General features: G+C 38.7%; 1 protein-coding gene across 1 annotated transcript; it reads right to left on the reverse strand.

Annotated features, from left to right (window-relative positions):
- Positions 1 to 2,079: 2,079 nt before the first annotated feature.
- Positions 2,080 to 22,039, reverse strand: LOC109079460 (iporin-like). The gene is made up of 13 exons (XM_042757220.1): positions 21,646 to 22,039; positions 14,834 to 16,543; positions 14,144 to 14,675; positions 11,951 to 12,616; positions 11,280 to 11,477; positions 10,571 to 10,717; positions 8,910 to 8,986; positions 8,616 to 8,801; positions 8,444 to 8,547; positions 8,158 to 8,230; positions 5,352 to 6,415; positions 4,740 to 4,916; positions 2,080 to 4,608 (listed from the first exon to the last, which is right to left on the reverse strand). Exons 2-13 carry the CDS (start codon positions 16,382 to 16,384, stop codon positions 4,425 to 4,427), a joined length of 4,959 nt encoding a protein of 1,652 aa, XP_042613154.1. The 5' UTR covers positions 16,385 to 16,543; positions 21,646 to 22,039; the 3' UTR covers positions 2,080 to 4,424.
- Between the last annotated feature and the right edge of the window lie 31 nt (positions 22,040 to 22,070).

Here is a 22,070-nt window from a genome sequence, read left to right on the forward strand (position 1 = left end):
TTATTTTTATGAATGCAGTTGCAATAAGCAAAAGTTTTTATTCAGTATTTCTTAAAGGACGTGAGAGTGATGATGGTTTTATGCAGGAGAAGATTGGAGAAGATCGTTGTTTTCAAATAACCTCAATTAGCCAAAATAGATAAGCTAATGATAAGCTTTAGTCAATTTTATGACGAGAATGCACAATGTCTGAGATCATCTGCAATATATATGTCCTGCTTTTAAAGCTGCTAATTGTAAGCAGACTTTATACTTACCGATGCTCACTTCGCCAAAACATAACTGACTACAACACAAACACAACATCACACTTTAGTTGCTTCTTCGCTCAGCATGTAGAGGCACGGGAATTACTATTTCTCTTAACGTTCCACAATTTTTTAATACATTTCTGTTTTGTAGTAATCGAGAAGTGTTTTCATTGCAGAAGAAATGACAGACATTAATCCTCATACACTCGTGAACACTGAACAGTGCTTGGAGTCCAAAACATCAACTTTATTATACCTCCCTGATTAGCAAGGAGCAGTTAGAGCCAATGAGAAAGTTAGTAAGTTCAAGTAAATGTCAGCATGACCATTAGGCCATTAGACCTCTCTGCACAGTGACGATTACTAGTGAAAAGTGTTTCTATTAATTTAAGTGTAGTTAACTGTCATTCGTTTTCTGCAGAACTCAGAAGAAGATACTTTGAAGAATGCTCAAAACCAACAAGTTTGTCAGTTATGGACAACATGAAGGGGAGTAAATGATTCTCATTTTTGGGTGAACTCTCCCTTTAATTAGCATGCTAAATATTAAAGGGGTCATATGATGAGATTTCAATTTTTCCTTTCTCTTTGGAGTGTTACAAGCTCTTGGTGCAAGAAGATCTGTAAAGTTGCAAAAAGTCAAGACTTGTCCACGCCCTCCTAAAATGCCTCGTTTAAACACATCCCCACATATCTACGTCACTGTGTGGGAAGAGCTGCATAATGCCACCTAAATGTTCACACAAAGAAAGAAGGCATAACTTTTATTCTCGCTGTAGTATTGTTGTTGCCACCACCGCCATGTTGTGGAGACGCTGTGTGTTTCACTGTGAAAGGGAAACTACTTTGTTTGGCCTTCCAAAAGAGGACAATATCCGCTTCGTCATGCCTAAAGCTGATCCATGCTGGTCGCTGAGGAAATACATCAACTTCGCACTTTAGACAAGGACAGTCTGGCGCTTCTGACTCACTGTAAGTTTTTTTTTTTTTTTTATAAAGAATTTGCCACTGATAATTCAAACGTGAGTTTTGAGCAGTGTTCAGTAGTGCTGCTTGTTTGTCGTTTCTCTGATCACAAATGCAGACATGGTTTTATGTTTACGCGGCACAGAACGCAACGCGTAAAAACACAGTACAAGTCATTATAATCGGTAATTATGTCCCCACTGGATGCAAATGCCTTATTTGTAATGGGTTTTATCTCATCGTGCAGGGAGATGGCATCACAGTATGGTAAGGGAAGTAACATATCCGTCACATGCTTGAGGTATTCGGCCAATCACAACGCACTGGATAGCTGGCCAATCAGAGCACACCGCACTTTTCAGAGTGATGAGCATTGTAAAAATCAACGCATTTTAGAAAGGCGGGGCATAGAGGATCAAGAATAATGTACATTGAGTGGAAAATAATGTGTTTTTTGAACCTTAAACTGCATAAACACATTGCATTATACCAAATACACAACATAATGTTCTTTTTAGCAACGTCAAATATTTCTTTAAATATTTATCCTGGTAAATATTATTATAAACAAACTTACCGTAATCCTAACCTACTTTAAGGTTAAAAAAGGTGCCTTAACCAAGGGTAAGCATAGTCTGCGTGAAACACCTACTGTATCCGTGTGTTGGTGGAGAAATGTTCAAAACAATTTATGAATTAACAAAAACATCAGTGAAATACCTGTGTAACTGTGTTGTGATTCGAGTGGCACCTGGATTTTGAAAAATGCAAACAATCTCTAAAACAATCATCAGATCACTCTCATTAAAACAGCACTTATCATAAACACATAAATGAGAAAAAAAGGACAAGAGGCTCTGCATCAGTGTTCACATGAGCACTTTGTTATTGACATCCATACATGATGGTTATGTTATAGGAGCACAACATGGTCACATACGGGAAAGGAGAGCCAGGTGAGCTACAGGTATCGTACAGTATATACAGGTCAGAAATATTTGGAGGATCAAAGCAGATAGAGGGAGAGAGAGAACACTGCACAAACATACATCACCCTCCAAACTAAAACGTCCTCTCTATCACTGGTGTTTACTTTCTAACTATCTGAAAGGAAAAGTAAAACAGTCTGATTCCAGTTTCGCAAGCAACTGGAGTGGCACCAACCACTTGTGAGGAACCACTCTTGAATCCCACTAGCAGAAGCATTGGTTCAGAAAGGCACTGGACAGCTATTTCTCTCACAACCTCTCTCTCTCTCTCTCTCTCTCTGATATTTACTAGGTGGACTTTAGTGGAAAGCAAAGCGTATTTGGAAGACCAACAGACAAACCTGAAGTGACCAAGATTGACCTAAAGCAGCAGCACTACAATCTAGATTGCGCAGCTTTTTGTGAGAGCATTTTCTTCTCATAACATAACATCCCATAACAGTATAATGCACATTTGAATGGTTTTCGTTATTAACTGTTAGCATTGAAAGCTGTTAATAATGTCATTTCCTTTTTGAGAAGATGAGAATGCAACATATTTACAATTACAAATACACAAAATAATGAGTAATGCATTTTATAAATAGAAAATAATATAAATCATAAAACTGTTTTAACAAAAACATACTTTGACAATCATCCATTGATGTCTCAATAAAGCAATTTGTAAAAATCAAATCAAAATATGATTTTATATATTACTTTAAACAAAAGCATATCAGATGTCATACCAAGGGCCCAAGATTATTTTAAATACAATTGTTGCTCATACTCAAGTCCTGAAATAACAATATATAATACATAATACACATTCCCTTCCATAAGGCCTCACCTTATTAAATTTAGCACATCAAATGGTTATAACTTAATGCACAATAAGAAATCATTTTACCATCCTTGTCTAAATTTCTTTTTTTGTGTGTGTCCTCTGCCAAAAGCAGAGAAAAGTGTTTGTGGATAATATTTGAGCATTAAGTGTCTGGAGGAATACCTTCACAAGCTGGAGGTAATCATCTCATGAATTGAATTTATTTGAAGGGGAAAGGATTCGCCACCAAACCCCATTAAACTCTTTTTTGCTCACCATCTATTCAACAACTTGCATAAAACCCTATAAATCAATTCCATTCTATCTATACATCCATCCATTCATTAACAGACACATCTATCTTAATAAATATAGTCCAAACAGACTCAAAAGCTCCTTGAACCAAATCAAAACAACCAAAAATCTAAAGTAGACAAACATTAGACATTTCTTCCCTTTCAATATCTATTGCAAATTGTGCAAATGATGATATAGGAAGGAATATAGCACATTTGAGGTTTAAGATGGAGCTTATTTAAACTCTTTAAATAAGTTAAGTATCAGCAAAAGCAAAACATTTGTGATGCACTCCATCACATGCAGGCAATCTTGCAGGCTGTAAATTGTCCACTGAAATTGGTGAAAAAAAGCTTGAAATGAAGGGACAGAGATTGAGGTATTAGCATTAGCGTATCAATTTACCTGTCAAAGCAGCACAAGTTGGAGAAAAAAATGCCTCTGGACAGACTGATTTCCCTTGTACTGTAAGGTTGGGAAAATATTTTGTCTTTTTCAACATGTTAATGAGCTTTAATTCCTGTAGACTTAAAAACCAAGGCATCCCTTTTCAGTGATGTACTATTCAGCTTCATACAGTTAATTGCACAAACAGTGTGAGAAATTATATTTATGAATGACCTCCAGTTTACGCACGACCTCTGAAGGGGACATGCACACACTGTCAGTCACAACACATGAGTTGGTTAACATCTAGATTAGATAAAATCATACAGTATTTAATAAAGACAAGGCATATGTGCCAGTAGTGTCATCTAACAACTTCACTTGGTTTTTTAGTTATTTTTAAAAGGCTATTGACATTTATGATTACAAGTTGCAAAACCTGATGGTCCATTGCAAACAATTTTACTACTTATTAACTATGTCTACACTTCTAATCACTGGTTGGCTCAATGCTGTTCACTGAAATAAAGAGGGTGCTTTCACAACAGCAAAGTGTGATGTTTGTGTGTGTGCACTGGTGTATTGGTGTTTACATACACATGCAAGCACATAATGAATCCCTCAGACTCATCCCTTGTGCAGCAGATTTTATATTCAGAAAAGCAGTGACCTTCCTCTTTGTCCCCAAACTCATCTCACACCTGTCTCTATCGAAGTCTACGAGTTTCAGTGTTCTTGACTGTCCGCAATCAGAGTGACGTATATGAAGGGAACAAGACCCTGGCTGTCGCCCAGAGCACACAGCAGCCAATCAGAGTCTGCCCTGCTGAGCACCTGCAGCACGTCACCTTTATGGAAACTGAGCTGCCCTGGCTCTGTGGCTATATGATGGCATAGCGCCTTCACTTCACTGAAAGAGACAAAAAAAGAAAGAAATAAAAAGAACATTTTAGTTGAAAGTATTAATCAGGTATGGTAGTAATATCTTTTCATTTGCAAATAATTACAATTAACTAGTCATTCTAATTTATCTAACATTACCATGGGGCTTGTCTCTGTGTTGGGGGATTCTGTGTTTGTGCTTGTTCAGTAGGGCCAAGGTGGGATTCTTGGCTTTGAGACGTGAAAGAATGTTGCTCCACTCTTTTTCCCACTCCAACAGACTGAGCCACCAGATCCAACATGGAACGGTCAAGACTCAACCAACCAGACGGCAATCTGAGATGAACATGTAGGTAGAAAATTAGATAATTAAAAATGCATCTGGTGCTGCTAGCAGCTGGCAATGTGTAAAACCAACTCATTCTGAACATTAAGCAATTGAAGTTTGGGGGGAAAAATTATGAAACTTGTTAAAGTGGAAGAAAATGAAACTGAATTATGGACCATTTTCATTTATAGCAATATTTGTGATATGGAGAATGGAGAAATGGACATCACAATGATAACGATACAAAGGAACCACATCATTGGAATCCAATAGCCAATCAGAACCCATCTTACCTTATAAAAGCTTGAGCATTCAAAATGGTAGACAACATAACTGGAGCATGCACTTATAATAATCAGAGCGTTATCATCCATTGGTGTGGGTGTAGTTAAATATAGTTATTGTTCTTGGTGTGAAAAGGCTGTAAATGTTTGCCAACTCACCTTTGTTTTCTGACTAGTTTCTGCTCACTCTTCTCCACCTTGCTTGCATTTCCAGCTCCAAACAGCCGACCCCAGCGGAGCACCTGTGTCGACCCATCCTCCCCTGCTTCTGGCTGGGCCTGAACCCCTTCAAAGACATCCTGGCAGTCTGGCTGCTTTTCCTTACTCTTCTTCAGCTCAGTGAGGACTGATTCTGGTGGACTTCCCATCCACGATGGCTTCCCCTTTGTGACTTTGGTGGGTTCTGACAATGCTGATTGGTGGAGGACACCATTGCCAATGCTATTAATATTGCTACTGCTGGTCAGACAATGTTCCACCTGTTCATCCATCTGCTGAATGGCCTCGGCCCCCTCAACCACACCTTCTCTAGGAGGTGGATGGCTTTTCCGGTGGCTCTCAACACCACCTTTCCTCCTCTTCTCCAACTTCACAAATTTTGAGCCCTCAGCGGAGTTGTCGATGTAAACCTGTGAACTTTGCATCAGCTGGTACCACCAGCCAGCTTGTCGGTTTCTCTGTTTGGCCCCATCTCTTTCTCTCCTTTTCTCCTTCTCACAGTCTTCTCCAACTCCCTTCATCCTGCCAGCACACCACCCACCACCATCTATCTGTCCTGGGTCACTCTTCCTCAAGCACTCTTTGCCAACTCCAGCCTCCTTATCCCGTGATTCTGCTCCCGCACTCCTCCGCCCATCACATTTCATTTTTAATCTCACTCCCTCTGTCCTAAGCCGGCTGTCTTCTTCTCTCAACAAGAACCTTTCTCTCTGAGGCAGCATTCCCACTTCCTGTGCTCCAGACTCCAGTGTTCCACAGCCTCGCATGAGCTGAAAGGTGGAGCAATCTGATTGGTGGAGGCCTTGGCGAGCAGAGCACAGCTGTTCCTTGCGTCTCAGGTGTTCTTCCCCTTTCTGTAGCTGGTGTGGCTCAAATAGCAAGTCAAGGTCAAAGGGCAACAGTGAGAGAGGCTGAAGAAGAAGCAGTAACTCTTCAAACATCAAACAGCAGCCCCCATGACACATGAGAAAGAAACACCAAACCCCATCAGTGGTAGTGGGCTGCTACAATGTCTGAGGAACCATGCCAGAACAAAAAATGCTATTAGAATTATGCTGGCAATAGAGTATGAGAAACATAAAAATCTTGGCTCTGCTTCACCATTTCTCTCATTACAGCCAACTGCTCTTGGACAAGACGCTAAAAATAAATGTTGCAGCATGAATGTAAGAGCAGAAAGCATGGTCCTACCTTCATGTGTATAAAATTAAAATTAACCAAAAAACCATATAACGCAAACCAAAAAACAATTAAAAGGGGTCAATATATATTTTTTTCCATTATATTTAAGGTCAAGAAGATTAATATTTTTGAAAGAAGTCTGTTATGCTCACCAAGGCTTCATTAAAAATAGCTCTTTTCTACTTCAATATATTTTAAAATATAATTTATTCCTGTGAATAACAGCTACAGTACATTTTCAGCAGCCATTACTCCAGTCATCAATGTCAAAAGGTCTTTCAGAAAGCATTCTAATATGCTGATTTGGAGCTCAAGTTAAAATTTTTTTGTTTGTTTTTTATAATCACATTTGAAAACGGATATGAAAATGTTGAATTTGTAATTAATGCAAATGTGTTTATTGAAAAGAAGGGGGAAAAAAAAAATCAAACAATAATTTGGCTTCCCCCATGCATGCAGTACTACTGCAAACTACCTAGGAGTTGAGGACCCCCTGTTGAAGACCCCTGGAAATTTGTTTTAAAGTGAAATACTACAAGTGCAACAACAAGGACCCTGGAAGTGATTACTGTACTCTGTATTGATCTCAAGAAGAAGAGTGACCACAGCGCAGAGTGAGACAGACAGATGAGAGAGTGAGAGAGAGATCAGTATGCTGCAGAATGAATAATTGAAACTAATGATCAAAGTGATGTGCCTCTGTCTATAATTTTAATAGGAGTGGAAAAGAGTTTGCACAGGAGCTGAGATGACTACGTCAAGGCCCATCAAAGCATTACTGGAGCCTTTGATGACTTCTAAAGACTTCTCGAAACACACTGCAGGGTTTTAGACAGCAACATTTGAGGTTAAACCTGGCTTGTTTTTTTTAACCTGGCTTGTTATAGTGCTAATAAAAACACACGCCATCGATCTGTTCTAAAACCTAGTGAGCTGCCTACCAAGACACCATTTTATGACACCAATGCTGTTCCAAAAGGTAGAAAATGGCTAAATGTATTAAAAGTTAATATCTAAAGCAATACTGCATGTATCTTTCAGATAAAGCAATTTCAATATGCAAAGCAAACAAATGCATTTATATTATGTTTTTTTCCCCCATCAAATATTAAGAGTTGGCTTTGTTGATTAGACTATCAAATCTGAGAAGGAGCAATCTAATCTAGTTAACAAAAAATTAACCTCATACATAGAATTTATTTATTAATTTTTTTTTTTTTTTGTCACATGCCATTGGCTAAATTCGTGATCCAATACTGAATGTAAAGCTTCTTCTCTTCAACATTGTTATCAAGATAAGATACTGCAGTACTGCAATGCATTTGATGGTCAAATATATATTTTGTTTTCATTTCAGAAACTCCTAGAAGATTAAGAAGCACAATCCATTCCATCAACCAACTCAAGACAGAAACCTTCTATCTGAACATTTCACTCGGCCTGTGTTGTCTATCTCTCGGGGGACTGCTAAAATAAACGTAAGTTCTCAAACAGTGCTCTAAGACATTTGAAAAAGTAGACAGGTTCATATATTACATTTAAAAAAGCATCAAATAACACAGACCCTCCATTTTAAAGTTATTGTTCGCATTTTGCTTCCATAATATGAGGCATTTCCAATTGAAAAGTCATATTCACTGAGAAAACCTAGATGGGAATCCAACAAATTGCACAATAAGGAATGTAAATTTAGAAATCAATTTTGATTTCATGTTGATGCTTTAACAAGCAAAAAATTTTGAAAAGTACAAAAATGTGCTTTCATAAGCAGAATGAAGAGGAGCATGATTAGAAACAGTGAAAGGAAGAACAGGGAGATGAAAAGAGAGAGAAAAATGAAAGAAGCTTACTTTAGCAGGCCGAAGATGAAGGCATTGAGTCTCATACTGTGATTGGTCAGCTCAGAATACTGACTGACTTTAGAAAACAGACTGTGTAAAACCCGTGTAGAGACCTAGGGCAGAAAGGATGAGCATAAATCATTTCCTTCATTTTCATTAATATAATAATCACCTTCATCACTCCTCTCATACCGAGTTGTGTGGAGGCCTCCACCACACTCCAGGGCTGGTTTTTGCGTTGTCCGATGATCAGGTCCAGAACATACGCTTTCAGTCCATCATGCAGTATCTCACGAATGGCAGGACAGAGGTACTTTAGAATAAGGTGACCCACATTCGGACTTACAGAGCTATTGCCCAATTTGGCCTGTAGGAGAGAGCGAAAGGGTACTGTCAACATTTTTACTGCCTTTAGTGAGATACGTAAAATCAAGTATACAGAGTTTTAAAATCTGTTATTTCAAATTTAATGTACCTTTACTCCTGCATCCCGACTGGTGCCAAAATGAGCCACTATCAGATCAACTGCTGTGTTTATGGCCTTCACCAAACCTTGTACATAAGGACATACAGAGGAGACAAAATAGAAAATAATCCATTATTTTATTTATCTAATCAAATTAAACTCTAACTAATAGTATGTACACACAAACACACGCTCTGTCATGTGCTAATGCAGTTTAGAGGGTCTGATGGGAATTGTCAGTATTTGAGCGGAAAGCAAAGAGGGCCTTGTTTGATTGACATGAGGACCCAGTGGAAACAACATGAAGAGACAGATTTCTTCCACATTCTAGTCACTAGGGCACACATAATATTCACTGCAGTGTATGCAGTGCATTAAAACTATAATTCATTTAAGAGCTAAAGGGCTCACCGCAATAATAAGGTTCATATTAACCACATCAAGCTTTAAAGATGAGCTTGCTGAGGTTATTATACTGCTATGACTATATGAAGATTATAGGCAAATCTGGAAATTGTTTATACTGCAAAACAAGTCAGAGACAAAAAATATATATCAAAAAAAAATTTTACACCCCCAAAAAAAAAAAAACTCTTTAAAATATATACACCCCACATTTTTCTCCTGTGAAATGCAAAAAACAGAAAAACAGTTTTTGAGAATCTTCACACTGCTCTTGCCCATACAACAAAAGCATATGGTGACAAGGTACTGGCCTCCAAAGGCCAAAAAAGGCAGCATTCTTTGCCATCAGAACACTAACCTTGTGGTCTCAGTTTGTCTTCTTTGAAGTTTCACTATATGCCTGTTGTATGGGCAAGAGTACTGCAAGCATGCAGTTTTTTTTTATTTTTTATTTTTTATTCCTTTTAGTTTCTAATGCAGCTACTTAACCTTGTCCTTATCTAAACATGATGTCACTTTCCCATGCAAGACTAATTTAGTAATATGTGGTGTGAAGAACAATAAATGAAAAGAAATGTTATTTATTTGTCCATCCACTCTATGTAAACTGGTGTCTTGAACCACATTCATCCACAGAGGAGCAGAGCCAAAGCACAACCAAAACAATAGTTTTCCCGCAAGATGCTTGTAGGTTTTTTTTTTTACTTCTAGATGTTACATGATAATATTTAACAACTCAAACCCACTTGTAAGTGTCTTTCAATAAACGTGTCCAATAAATGTAAATATAAATATCTAGGAGTGAGGTTAACTTAAAGGGCAGGTCTAATGCTATTTCATGCATTCTGAGTTATTTACACTGTTAAAAACTTGGATTCTTGTGCTAAACATGGCCAAAGTTCCAAAAAAAGATTTGGATGTATGAACGAGTATTTCTGTGCCAAATACACTCCTTCCGGGTTTGAATAAGTTTCAGAAAGTATTTTCAAGCATGGCTCTTCATGATGTCATGAAGGTGAAGGGAGGAATTCCTTGTATGGGCACTTTCTGTGTTTTGTTAGTGCTCGCGACTTTTTTATAAATCTGTTAAAGATAAAGACTCTTTGGAGATATGAAGTATGCAATACTACTCTATGGGGACTCAAGACTGACATGAGATTGGCAGAAAATGTGTTTCATGTCCCCTTTAAGAACTGATATGATATTGAACACATGCTGTGCTACTTTTAGCATTACTACACAGAAAAAAATAAAATAAACCACACCTCTCTTCTGCAGCAGATCTATAGAGATGGATTCTTCAGTATTAGCATCAGGAGATAAGCAGAATTCCTCTGGGGGGCGCTCTGTCTGAGAGAAATAATCAGGCAGGAAGTCACTGTAGCACTGCGGCAGTTGCCTCAATGACTGACCTATAAACAAAAACAACATCAGTCAGATAGATGCAAACCTACATCAAATATGTGACCCTGGACCACAAAACCAGTCTTAAGTCACTGAGGTATATTTTAGCAATAGCCAAAAAAAAAAAACTGTATGGGTCAAAAGGATATTAAGGAAAGATAATGTTCCATGAAGATATTTTGTAAATTTCCTACTGTAAATATATCAAAACTTAATTTTTGATTATTAATATGCATTGCTAAGAACTTAATTTTGACAACTTTGAAGGTGATTTTCTCAATATTTTGATTTTTTTGCACCCTCAGATTCCAGATTTTCAAATAGTCAGCTTTCAGATGATGTATAAATCTCAGTTTCAAGAAATTCACCCTTATGACTGGTTTTGTGGTCCAGGGTCACATATAGACACTGTGCTAGACAAAACAAGCTGGTGATGACAAAAAAGGTCGTGGACACACTTAAGTGTTCACGAACTACATTTACTAACTATAAATAAAATGATTCCACCCCAGCCCCTTTTCTGTCTCTTTCCCCTCAACCCCTGTTGGGTGATAGTAATTGGTTCAGCACCATTAAGTCTGCCGAAGCTGAGAGGTTGTTTGGTGGGAGGGAAATCAAACACATTGCGTCGCATGACTCGAGTTCCAGGTCTCTTGGTTTCCAAAGCACAAGAGAAAGAATGAGGGCCGTTTTTACCACGCTCCACACCCAGAGGGTTCTTGCGCCTGTACTCTCTCCATTTGAGTGCCTGTGGGGAAAGGTGGTGCACTGGGGGGGGGCAAAATGAAAGGAAAAAGGGGATGGTGGCAAAGAATGGATGGAATACGAAAAGAAAAAAAGAAGTATTGGTGAATGTATGGTAAGATGAATGAGCATATATACACAGGGAAAAGTAGCAAAAGGGAATGAACAGTCAGAAGGGTAAGATAATATTGTGGAATTGCCAAAGTGATGCAATGGAAAAAACAGGCAGAAAGGGAAATAGGAGGGATAGAAAAGAGAAATTGTTAGCAGTATTTAAAGGAAAGAATAGTCAAGGTGTAAGTATGGAAGCTAAGGCTTTGTTCAGATAGGCAGCCAATATATGATTGTTTTGACCAATCCAACTCAAATCATTAAAAAAAAGAGCAAAACCACGTTAGTGTTTTTTTTTTGTAAGCAGAAAAAATTATTAGAAAGTCATAAACAACACACGGCAGTGTCTAGAACTGTGAATTCACTCATTTTTGCTCCAAACCTACCATTAGGCTGTTGCTGTGTCACACACACCGGTAAAACCTTCACTGGCTCTTCCTGTGGCACTGGTTCCAACTGTCCAAGAGGACTGAGACCTGAGCTGGGAAGCGTCGGCAAATTGCCACGGTGGAAACAGTGATTTCTAGTGGGCAATGCAGGCATCAGCAGACTCTGCTTCATCAGCGGAGGTGGAGGCGGTGTAGGAGGTAAGGGAGCAAGTTTAGGAGTCTCGGTACAGATGGCCCTTTCAGTTGGGGTATGCTGAGGCAGAAGACCTGCAGAGATGGGACAAGAGAGGGAACGTGGCGGTCTCGGACCACCAGGGGTCGGAGTGCATGTCGAGCAGGTTCCAGAAGAGGTGGGTGCACCTTGGAGGCAAACTGGGGAATAGCTGCCCAGTGGGGATGGCCGCACTGTTGTAGGTGCATTGGAGGTGCCGTGAGGTGGCCTACGATCTTCTTCCGAGTCATCTTCACCTCCCTCAGGCGCTGTAGCCCCTCGAGCCTGCATTTGGCTGATGTATCCGTCCAGAAGAGGAAGGAGAGGCTTTGCCTGGGGTTTTCCAAACTGGTGTTGGAAAGTGAAAGGCTGAATGGGTAATGAGGTCGGACGTTGATCTTTGCTATAGCGAATTACAACTGGAGAGGAGTCTGTGGAGCTAGACAGGCCACCTAGAGGGAGAAAGACAAGAAACATCGATGAGCAAGGAGGGTTTGGAGATCAAATAAGACAGATGAAGATTAAAAACAAAATTAGAAAGTTAAAACCTCAGAGTCTGTGGCAGAGTATCATTCAATGCAGTAGTGTAGGCATTAACAATATCTAAAGCTTCATAAATCATTACTGACATGATACATATCTAATTATCATATGTAGCAAATTATTTGATGGAAATTTAAAACAGAAAGGCTATGGCAATAACACAGCAATACAACAGGGTATTATTATGAAACTGAAACAAAACCATACATAAAACTAAATTCATAAAACTTTGTCAAAAGCATACCTTTAAACACTGCTCCAAAATCTTAATGACCAACAGAGGTACATAAACAACCGAGACATTACGACCAAAACAGCCTGTTTAAGAAGCTCCTCTGTGTACAGCTCTGTGTGTGTGTTGCGTGCTCTGACAGGCACACAGTGTGTGTGAAACGTCACTCGGCTATTGCGCAAACTGTTTGCCTCACATGCCTGAGAAGTCATATGTCAGCGCTCTTAGTACACTGCAGTACCCAGCCACAGCCAGCAGGGGCAGCACAGCACTAAGCACAGAGAGAACTAACAGGCGTTCCAGCAACAAAAGCTAATCTTTATGTTTATGAATCTCTGAAAATTTATTTTGTTTTGTCAAACATCCTAACCTAAGTATTAAACTTTATCATGTAACTCTACAGTCATGAATGACACCACACATAATGCAGCTGGAAGAAGACAGATGTATTATTACTAATCTCATCGGATTTGAGATTACCTGGCAGACATTAAAAAAACATAGACATACATAAAATTTTACCTAAAAATTCTGTCATATTTAATTTAACCTTATGTTGTTTAAAACTCACATAACATTTATTCCTCCACAAAACATGAAAGGAAAATAGTTGGAGATATTGTATTGTACTGCCGTTATTGTATTGTATTCCATAAAAGAAAGTCATATGGATTTGGAATGACATGTGTAAGTAAAGGATGACTGAATTTATTTTTGGGTCTAAAGCTTGCAGTATCCAGTAAAGTTTTTTTTTTGTTTGTTTGTTTGTTTTGACTTGGACCAAAATGACGACCTAAAACATCCTTGCAACACTCTAGCAACCACACAGTAACCGCAGATCAATGTGCTGAAAACACTCTTTAACAACAGCCTAGCAACTGCCCCAAGAGAAAAGAGTGGTACCTTTTAGCAGATGCTAATCAAATTAGCTTGGAAAGTGACAATCAAAGGGCAATCACTGAGAATACACATCATTTACTAGCTAAGTTTGAAATGCTAGAGAAATAAAATTATGAAACTGTAATTGTCACAACCCAACCAACACATAGTCAAGAATGCAATCAGGCTTCTGGGTGCCAGGCTGCACAATAATATAATTCAAACACAAAACAAGTCAATCCACAAAATAAACCAGCTCTTACAATTAACACATTTTAACCATCCTCTTTTTAGAAGATACTGTGGAAAAAAAACTTCCCCTTACCTTCTGCTTTGGTTCGAGCCTGTTTTCCTGCACCTCCTTCTCGCAGTGGTGTACTCCGAGATCTATGCGGGGAGGACATATCACAGCTCCCTTGACTATGGGATCGAGTGAGTGGCGGCAAACTGTGGCTCTGACCCTGTGGAAGGTCTTCCAGGATGGGCGAGAACTCTCCAGATGAGTGAGAGTTCATGGATGTGGCCTCCATTCCACCCCTCTGTGATGGTGATCCTCCGGTTCTCCTCTTATTCCTCGCTATTTCCGCAAAAGAAGTGACACGTGGTGGAGGTGGTGGGCTAGGGGCTGCACTCTCACTGAGTCGAACAGGGCAGCTGAGCATGCGCTCCAAGGACCCAAGGCGAGGAGATGGTGACTTGTCTAGGTTCCGATCGTAGCTGCGAGAACGAGGTCGACTGCTCCCTGAAGCACCAACTGAACTGCAGGCTGTTGTAGGTGGGGAGATGTTGATATACACCTGCCCCTCAATTACATTCTCACGGGTAGATTCAATCCCACATGAATCCTTTTCTTCATTCTGGCAAAAGAAAAAGCAAAGAATGTAAAGGATGTAACAAGCTAGAAGAAAAATAAGACAGTACAGTGTACAGTACATATTGCTAAGGAGTATAGAATGAGTGATGGCACAAAATGCTAAATACAAGCTAACACCATATGAAGCAAATAATATAACACCTCTGCATCTTCCTCTTCTTCATCATCTTTCATTTGTTGGAATAGGTAGTACTCTGTTGGCTGAATGGGACTTCCTTTGCTGTGCTCATCTGAACAGCTTGTGACCGATGATCCCACTGGACTGGGAGAGGACTGGGAAGAAATGTCACATGTCACCAGCTTGTAGTAATTCTGCGTTGCTACAACCAAGCGAGCTTGGCTTTGAAGACATGAGGTGAGTTCACTGGCAGAGGTTTCAGCAGAGGACAGTGCCTCGCTTCCAAGAAGGTTGTGGTAGGAGTTACAGTTGGCATCTAGTTCCATAGTGGCACCTTGTGGCTGAGATACAGAAGAAGAGTTTGCATGTTCTTGAGTGGCCGAAGGATGCTGAGGTGTTTTGATTGGGGAGGTGTGTAAGTCCAGGTAGAAAGCTCCACGTCCACTGTTACATTCTGTTCCACACATTCCAACGAGCTCAGACACAGATGAGGCACAGGATTGCTCGGCAGAACTGTTGATATTGAGTGACTGTTTGGCTGGGACAACATTGTTCATCTTGTTGTAAATCGTGCTGAAGTTAACCAGCACTCCATCTGAGCTATTGCAGGAGGAATCACTGCCATAGCCCTGGTGACTCTCAGAAAATGATTCATGAAAAGGTTCAGGGTATGGCTGAGAAAGGCCGCAACAGGAGCAATGTGGTGCTGCAAGACTGGAACACTCTGAGCTTCCTCTGCCACCCTGCATGGACTGGTCTTCATAATCATCATCCTCACCCCATTCTTGCTCACCACAGTCCATTGAAAGGGTGGAACCACTACTTCCGTAGCGCCGGTGGCTATCTAATCTCAACAAGTTCAGTCCCTCCATGTGAGTAGACAAATCAAAAGTCCCACCTATTGTGTGGTCTCTGTGCTCTGCTTCCCCACTAGGCCCATGTGTGGAACTCCACTGTTTTTCTGTAGAGCCATGCAAAAGAAAAGGTTCAACGGTGAACTCAAGGTCATGCAGGTGGAAAGGCGGCAAGTCTTCATTTGCAAGTGCTGCATTTGAGATTTCATGCGAATTTCCATGCAGGTGAAAAGAGGAGTCTTCCAAATATCCATTCAGATTGTCTTCATCCTCATCATCTTCATCTTCAGTGTTGAGCAGAAAGGGGTTACGTCTCGAGTTCAGCCGTTCATGTGTCTTCATCTGCAGGCCTTGACCTTGATCTTCAGAATTGCTTGAGGTGAAAGAGGAAGTGTCACTTGCCATACTCCCTTCTCTCCCACCTCTCCCTTGTTTCTGCCCTCCTCTAATTCCTCCACCCCCAAAAGTATCACTAGAGCTAAGGCTGCTGCTCGATGTCTGTATGAGGCTGCTGTACACCAACGCCTCCCGCTGAAGAATATCTCTCTCAGGTAGGGAGGTAGTCCGGCTCAATCCCAGATTCTCCGGGCAGCTGAAAGGATTACTGTTTCTTTTCAATGGACTACCACAGCATTGTCGTGAGCTTGAAACCTGGCAGTGAACTAGTGGAATGTGGTGGACAATAAGAGTCTCCCTGGCTAGCTTAGGTGGACTGTCCATCTTCTCCTAGTGTTTGAGGATGAAAGAATGTTTGGAAATTTTGCAGAATGTGGTTTTCTGAAGACTTTAGTTCACACAGCCAATGCCGATCCGTGGTTTTGGAAAGTGTGGAACGTTAAAGAAAAGGTTAAAGAGGATCTCTTGGCTGAAGGTTAACATCTGGAAAAAAGATGAAAAAAGACAGGACTCAGTTTTAAATTATCTTCACAAAAAATATAAAGATATTCAGTGTTCATAAATGGAAATGGGCATTTTAGGTGAGCATCTCATTGTGTAGACATCATTTTCAACAAAGATGTCACATAACAAAAACATGATCTACATGGACAAATCATGAGTGCCAAAAATACACAAAAAGAAACTTAAAGACAACTAAATCCAGTTCACAGGCTCCTTAATCTGCTCACAGTCTATAGATGATAATGTATTCAGAATGTAGACAATCTATGAATAAACTGGTACACAGGTAAATACATAATTTACAATTTCAATTGATATTTAATATAAAGGAAATACATTTAAACCAATATAAAAATACTCAAATTTACAGGAGTCTAAGAGTGGATTATGAGAGCTGACTAATGATTACATATATACTGGCCTAGTGATTAATTAAACAATATTTTGGAAGCATGTTCTTCTATGATTTTTATTTTGATACATTTTTTATATCGTCCAGACACTGGCACTGTCAAGGCAATCACCTAAAACTACAAGAAAAAGAGAATAAATGGTGTGGGCGGCGTCAGATGTTTGCTAACAGTATACTGCTGCAAAGGTATTTCATAACTTCTTGGGGTAAAAGTAAATTCTTTTTACCCCTAAAAATATATATATATATATATATATATATTGTAAATAATTTATTGTATTAATTTATTGCCTCTATTGTAAAACTGAGGTGATCATTTAGATATAACAACATATTGCAATGGAGATGGTGAGGTCTTTATAAAACTAAAATATAACAGTGATATATTTTTTATATTTTTGACATTTTTGCTTCTTTTAACTATGGGGACAGAACAAATAAGACAGGAAATGATGCAAGATGAACTCCATGTCACCTTCAAAAGAACTGTGGCACATGTGTGCTAACCACTAAGCCACAGCTCTGACCATGGCTCTTATTTTGATCAAACTGATATTCAGCATATTTTTGCTGGTGTACCAATGGTGGCAACTTCACTAGAGATCCAGAGAGGAAGGGAGGGGTGAGCGGTGGACGTTTAACTTATTTTAGACGGGCGGAAATCTTGAAGGAGGAAATGGCTGTGGGTCAGTGACCTGTTCTTGGGGCTCAGAGTGGGCAGACAGTTACAGCAAAAAGAAATAGGACTTGCAAAGCTCGACAATGACCTAAAATAGTCTCTGTGAAATAGTAGAGCCTATTACATCATCTGAAAGTCGCTGTATGTGTGTGTGCCAGAGTGTTGATAACAGTTGTCCCATTGTAGGCCACAGTCACAAAACAAAATCAATGGGATAATATAAAACAGTGCCATTACATAGTAGAAAAAAAAAGATTATATTTCTAGTTGCATAAACATGGACACTCAAATCAACTTTACTTCATGTTCTACCAAACTAACCTTGAAAGTTATGCACTAAAACAATTATCGTAACATATAGTAACGCAACTATTTTTCCTGCGGTTGTTCTTGTAAGTACTGTACATTTAATATATTGCCAATAATTGTAAGCAATAATAAACATTCTGTGCATTTTACCTTAACAGAGAGGAGCCATACAACAGCAATTGATCCTCTGCAAACAACACCTGTCAATGAGAACCCTCACTGAACTGTCGGTGTCCTCCTGCAGTTTGGCCAGATTAAACTCCATTACATAACATTCAGTTGTTCCTGCCAGTCTGTGTGTGTATAAGAAAATATATTCTGAACCACATTACTTTAAATTATTTTCTTTTCAAATTGGTTGTAATCCAGTCTGCAAATTATTTTCAGAAGGACTTTTGTGGAATGTTACTCTATCAGCTAATTCTAAAAAAAAAAAAAAAAAAAAAAAAAAAAAAAAAGCCTACATGCAATGTGTTTAAAGTTGGCATGAAATGAAAATTCTCTTATGTACATAAATTAATGTACTTACTAAATGCTTGTCATTTATTTTATTGTGAACGATTAATTCAAGTATATGTTTCTTTTTTTATTCAAAGGTCATGATTCGATCTTCTAAAAAAATGACATACTTTTGATTGGTGAGGTAAGATGGACTTTTATTTAGTCTGCTTAAACTCTGTCCCGTCACAATTGACTAAAAGCTCACATTCAACCAATCTGACACCATCCAATCAGCAACAGATGCATAGAACCAAGTCCCACCATTCATTTTTCTTTAATAATTCATTTTACTCGAATATACATCAAAATATGAAAGAAAACAACTGCCGCTACTTCTGTTCCACCAGGACTTTAAGAAGATTCACAAAGAAAAGGATTTATGTTCTTAGGGTCTCAGCAAACTACACTGATGGAAAAACTGTTCCTCACAGGATCCTGATGAGTTCCACTTCTAACTTGACATTGCAGGAGAAACACTGAAATAAATCTTAGAGCTTAAATTAGTTCACAGTCTGAGGCATCTAGTTCCAGTAATTCATGAGTCAGTTCAGCCTGACTTCATCGAATCAGTCACACACTACTGAGACATACACTGTAAAAAATAAACTGTTGAGAATACTTAAAAAAGTAAGGCAACTTGATGCAGTAATACTTTTGAGTTTTCTCAACAATAGATTTTTAGTTCTGCTCAATAAAGATACTTTGTTGAGCCAATGTAAATTTGTTTGTTCATGAAATGTTTATTTTCTAATTTTACTAATAGAAAATTTCTTGTCACAGCAGCTGAAACAACAATTACTGTCGTTGAGGTAATTAATTTTTTTCTGTTTTCTGGAACAAAAAAAAATAAAAATAAAATAATGTAATTTAAAATTACAAATGACAAACATGAAAGGCTAAGTTAGTCTAATAAGCAGACAACATTGTATTTGTTTGTAAGACAACTTACAAGACTAAGTTATCCAGGAAATGAACATAAGTGATTGAACATACTCTAGGCCTCAAAACCAGACACACAAACCTCAAGAACAGTGACAACCAACAAATGTTAAAAAGATGAGCATCACAGTACAACAAATAACTAACAATAATGATAAAACAGTAATGAAGTCAGTAACTGCATAATTAATTAATGCTGCAATGCATGCTGGGAACTCACAAAGCCTTAACATTTCAACAATATGAAATTCTTTGTTCAGACAACTATGTTTGACTAGTTGGGGCAACATTTGGGGTAATTTTGTTGGTCTGACAAGGATTGTATAACTACAGGCCATGAAAGCTACTAAATTCCACAGCCTAGGCGTTTAGCTACAAGATCAGACAGACAGCTGCACACAGAAGGCAACAACATGGCTTCTCACACATCCACAAACACAGAGAGAGGTTTGAGTAAAGAACATTAAAAACAGGCTTTGTTTGTGCTGTTTATTAAGCAACTGTGCAGTAAATTTGGAATAGAATCAGATTGGTTTTCTACTATCATTTTAGATGATTAAATGTTATTATGCAAATCTAAACTAAATTATTAACGCTCTTTTTTACAGTAGAAGAAGAGACTGACTAACTGAACACAGCCTAGAAAATTCTTCGAATTACAGGCTGTATTGACCAAAATATTGTAATTTAAAGTCTTTAAAGATAGATGTTACATTCAAACAGCAATTTTGGCAACTTGAAGTAAGATAACAATAGCCTGGAACCAAGTTACAGTCATAAAATGATGAGTAAACTGTCTTTGAATAGACTTCTAGAGATAAAAAGGGTTTACTGGTTTCAAAAAATGTGTGTCTTCCCAGTGACTCATGTTTAAATGGACACTGTCAAGAGCATTCAAAATGTTTGTTTATCAGACTGTGCATTCAAACTATATTTATAGAAGAAAGTTGCAGACAATGCTGATAGCGGCGGATTCTTATTAGTGCCACTTTTGACTGTTTCATCTGTGATACAATATGTGTTACATTCAGTAATAAAGATATAATAACATTTATATAAATTCAATTGGATTTGGTATATAATATGATAACGTGATGGTGCACATTTTTTTTTTTATTATTATTAAAGATAAACCTTGGACTTGCTTACACAACAAGTTAAAAGTCTATTAACCAATTCTCCAATAATAACTTTTATGGTAATGACACCTAATAAAACTACTCAAATCAAAAGCTTAAATGTATTTTAATCTATTCTTCGAATCTACAGTATTTTCCTAGGGGACAGAAATGTTACCCATATTAAAGAATCACTGTCAGTAAATGACATACAGTATATCAAACATACGTGTACACTAACATGCGTTTATATATATATGTGTGTGTGTGTGTGTGTGTGTGTGTGTGTGTGTGTGTGTGTGTGTGTGTGTGTGTGATTATATATATATATATATATGTGTGTGTGTGTGTGTGTGTGTGTGTGTGTGTGTGTGTGTGTGTGTGTGTGTGTGTGTGTGTGTATCGGAGAATTTTTAGCATTCATATTATGATCTACAAGTCCGGGTGTTTTCAGGTGATGAAGTGACTGGTGTTTATTAACCGCTGGTGTTGTGATCGATATGCGCAAACACAGGCCTCATGCGCCCATCTGACACAACAGCAGCACGCCCTATAGCTGTGGGCCTATTTAGTGATTTTATCACGTGTATATTATTTTATTTTATTTATTTATGTATTTATTTTATACATAAAATGAACCATCATTATGAAAGCCAAATCGAAACATAAATAAATCATGTAAAATCGGCATTCAAAACAAAAACAAAACCTACAGCCTGTCCGTGACCGCTTGTTTCTTTACACTAACGTGCCTCTTATGGGCCCTGATTGCGGGAATTAATTATTTTAAAAGCTGAGAAAACCACCTTCAAGAACGTAAAAACCCACTATAATATTAACGCTGATGCGAGCGTAAAAACGGGCGTATGTGAGCGGAGATAACGTTACACGCGCACACGTCTACAACGTTTGTTTTATCATTTTTATAATTTTTTATAATAACAACATGCATAACTGTCGAGTTAGTTCATTGTTAATAATAAACAAAATCACCATCTCCGTTAAATCTGAATCAGCAGCAGTGATGTAATATTTGCCAGCGGGCAGTCCCGTTAGCTTCCACCACACCGTGTTTACCAAATTCCCATTAAATTATAAAACCAAAAGCCATATTTATACTCACGCTGACGATAAATGTCATCTCCTAGATTCCCAGATGTATCGATGTCAAATCACGCTGAACGATGCCCACGTTTGGTTTGATTTTGCGGTGAAGATACTGAGCGCAACAGCGGCGCAGGGCTGGAGCGAGCGGCGCGACGCCAGGATGAAGCGAACCCTCCCTGACGCTCAGACTAACTCTGCGTCCTCTTACAATGCTGACTTTTGGGCATCTTTACGGTGAGACACGGTCATAAGTCACGTCTTTTGGGTCCAGATGATCGGTTTTGCATACTGCGGTTTGACAGCGCGAGGGTGGGTGCGGTGTTTACACTGCTGGTTCCCTGCAGGCGGCTCTTTGTTCAGCCTACTCTCTAGTCATTAATAGAGATGCATTTCTCATTGTTTAGTCGAAGAATGCCTGCCTTTACTCTCAGACTCGGAGTT

Source organism: Cyprinus carpio, chromosome A5 (genome assembly GCF_018340385.1).
Source record: "Cyprinus carpio isolate SPL01 chromosome A5, ASM1834038v1, whole genome shotgun sequence".
NCBI lineage: Eukaryota > Metazoa > Chordata > Actinopteri > Cypriniformes > Cyprinidae > Cyprinus > Cyprinus carpio.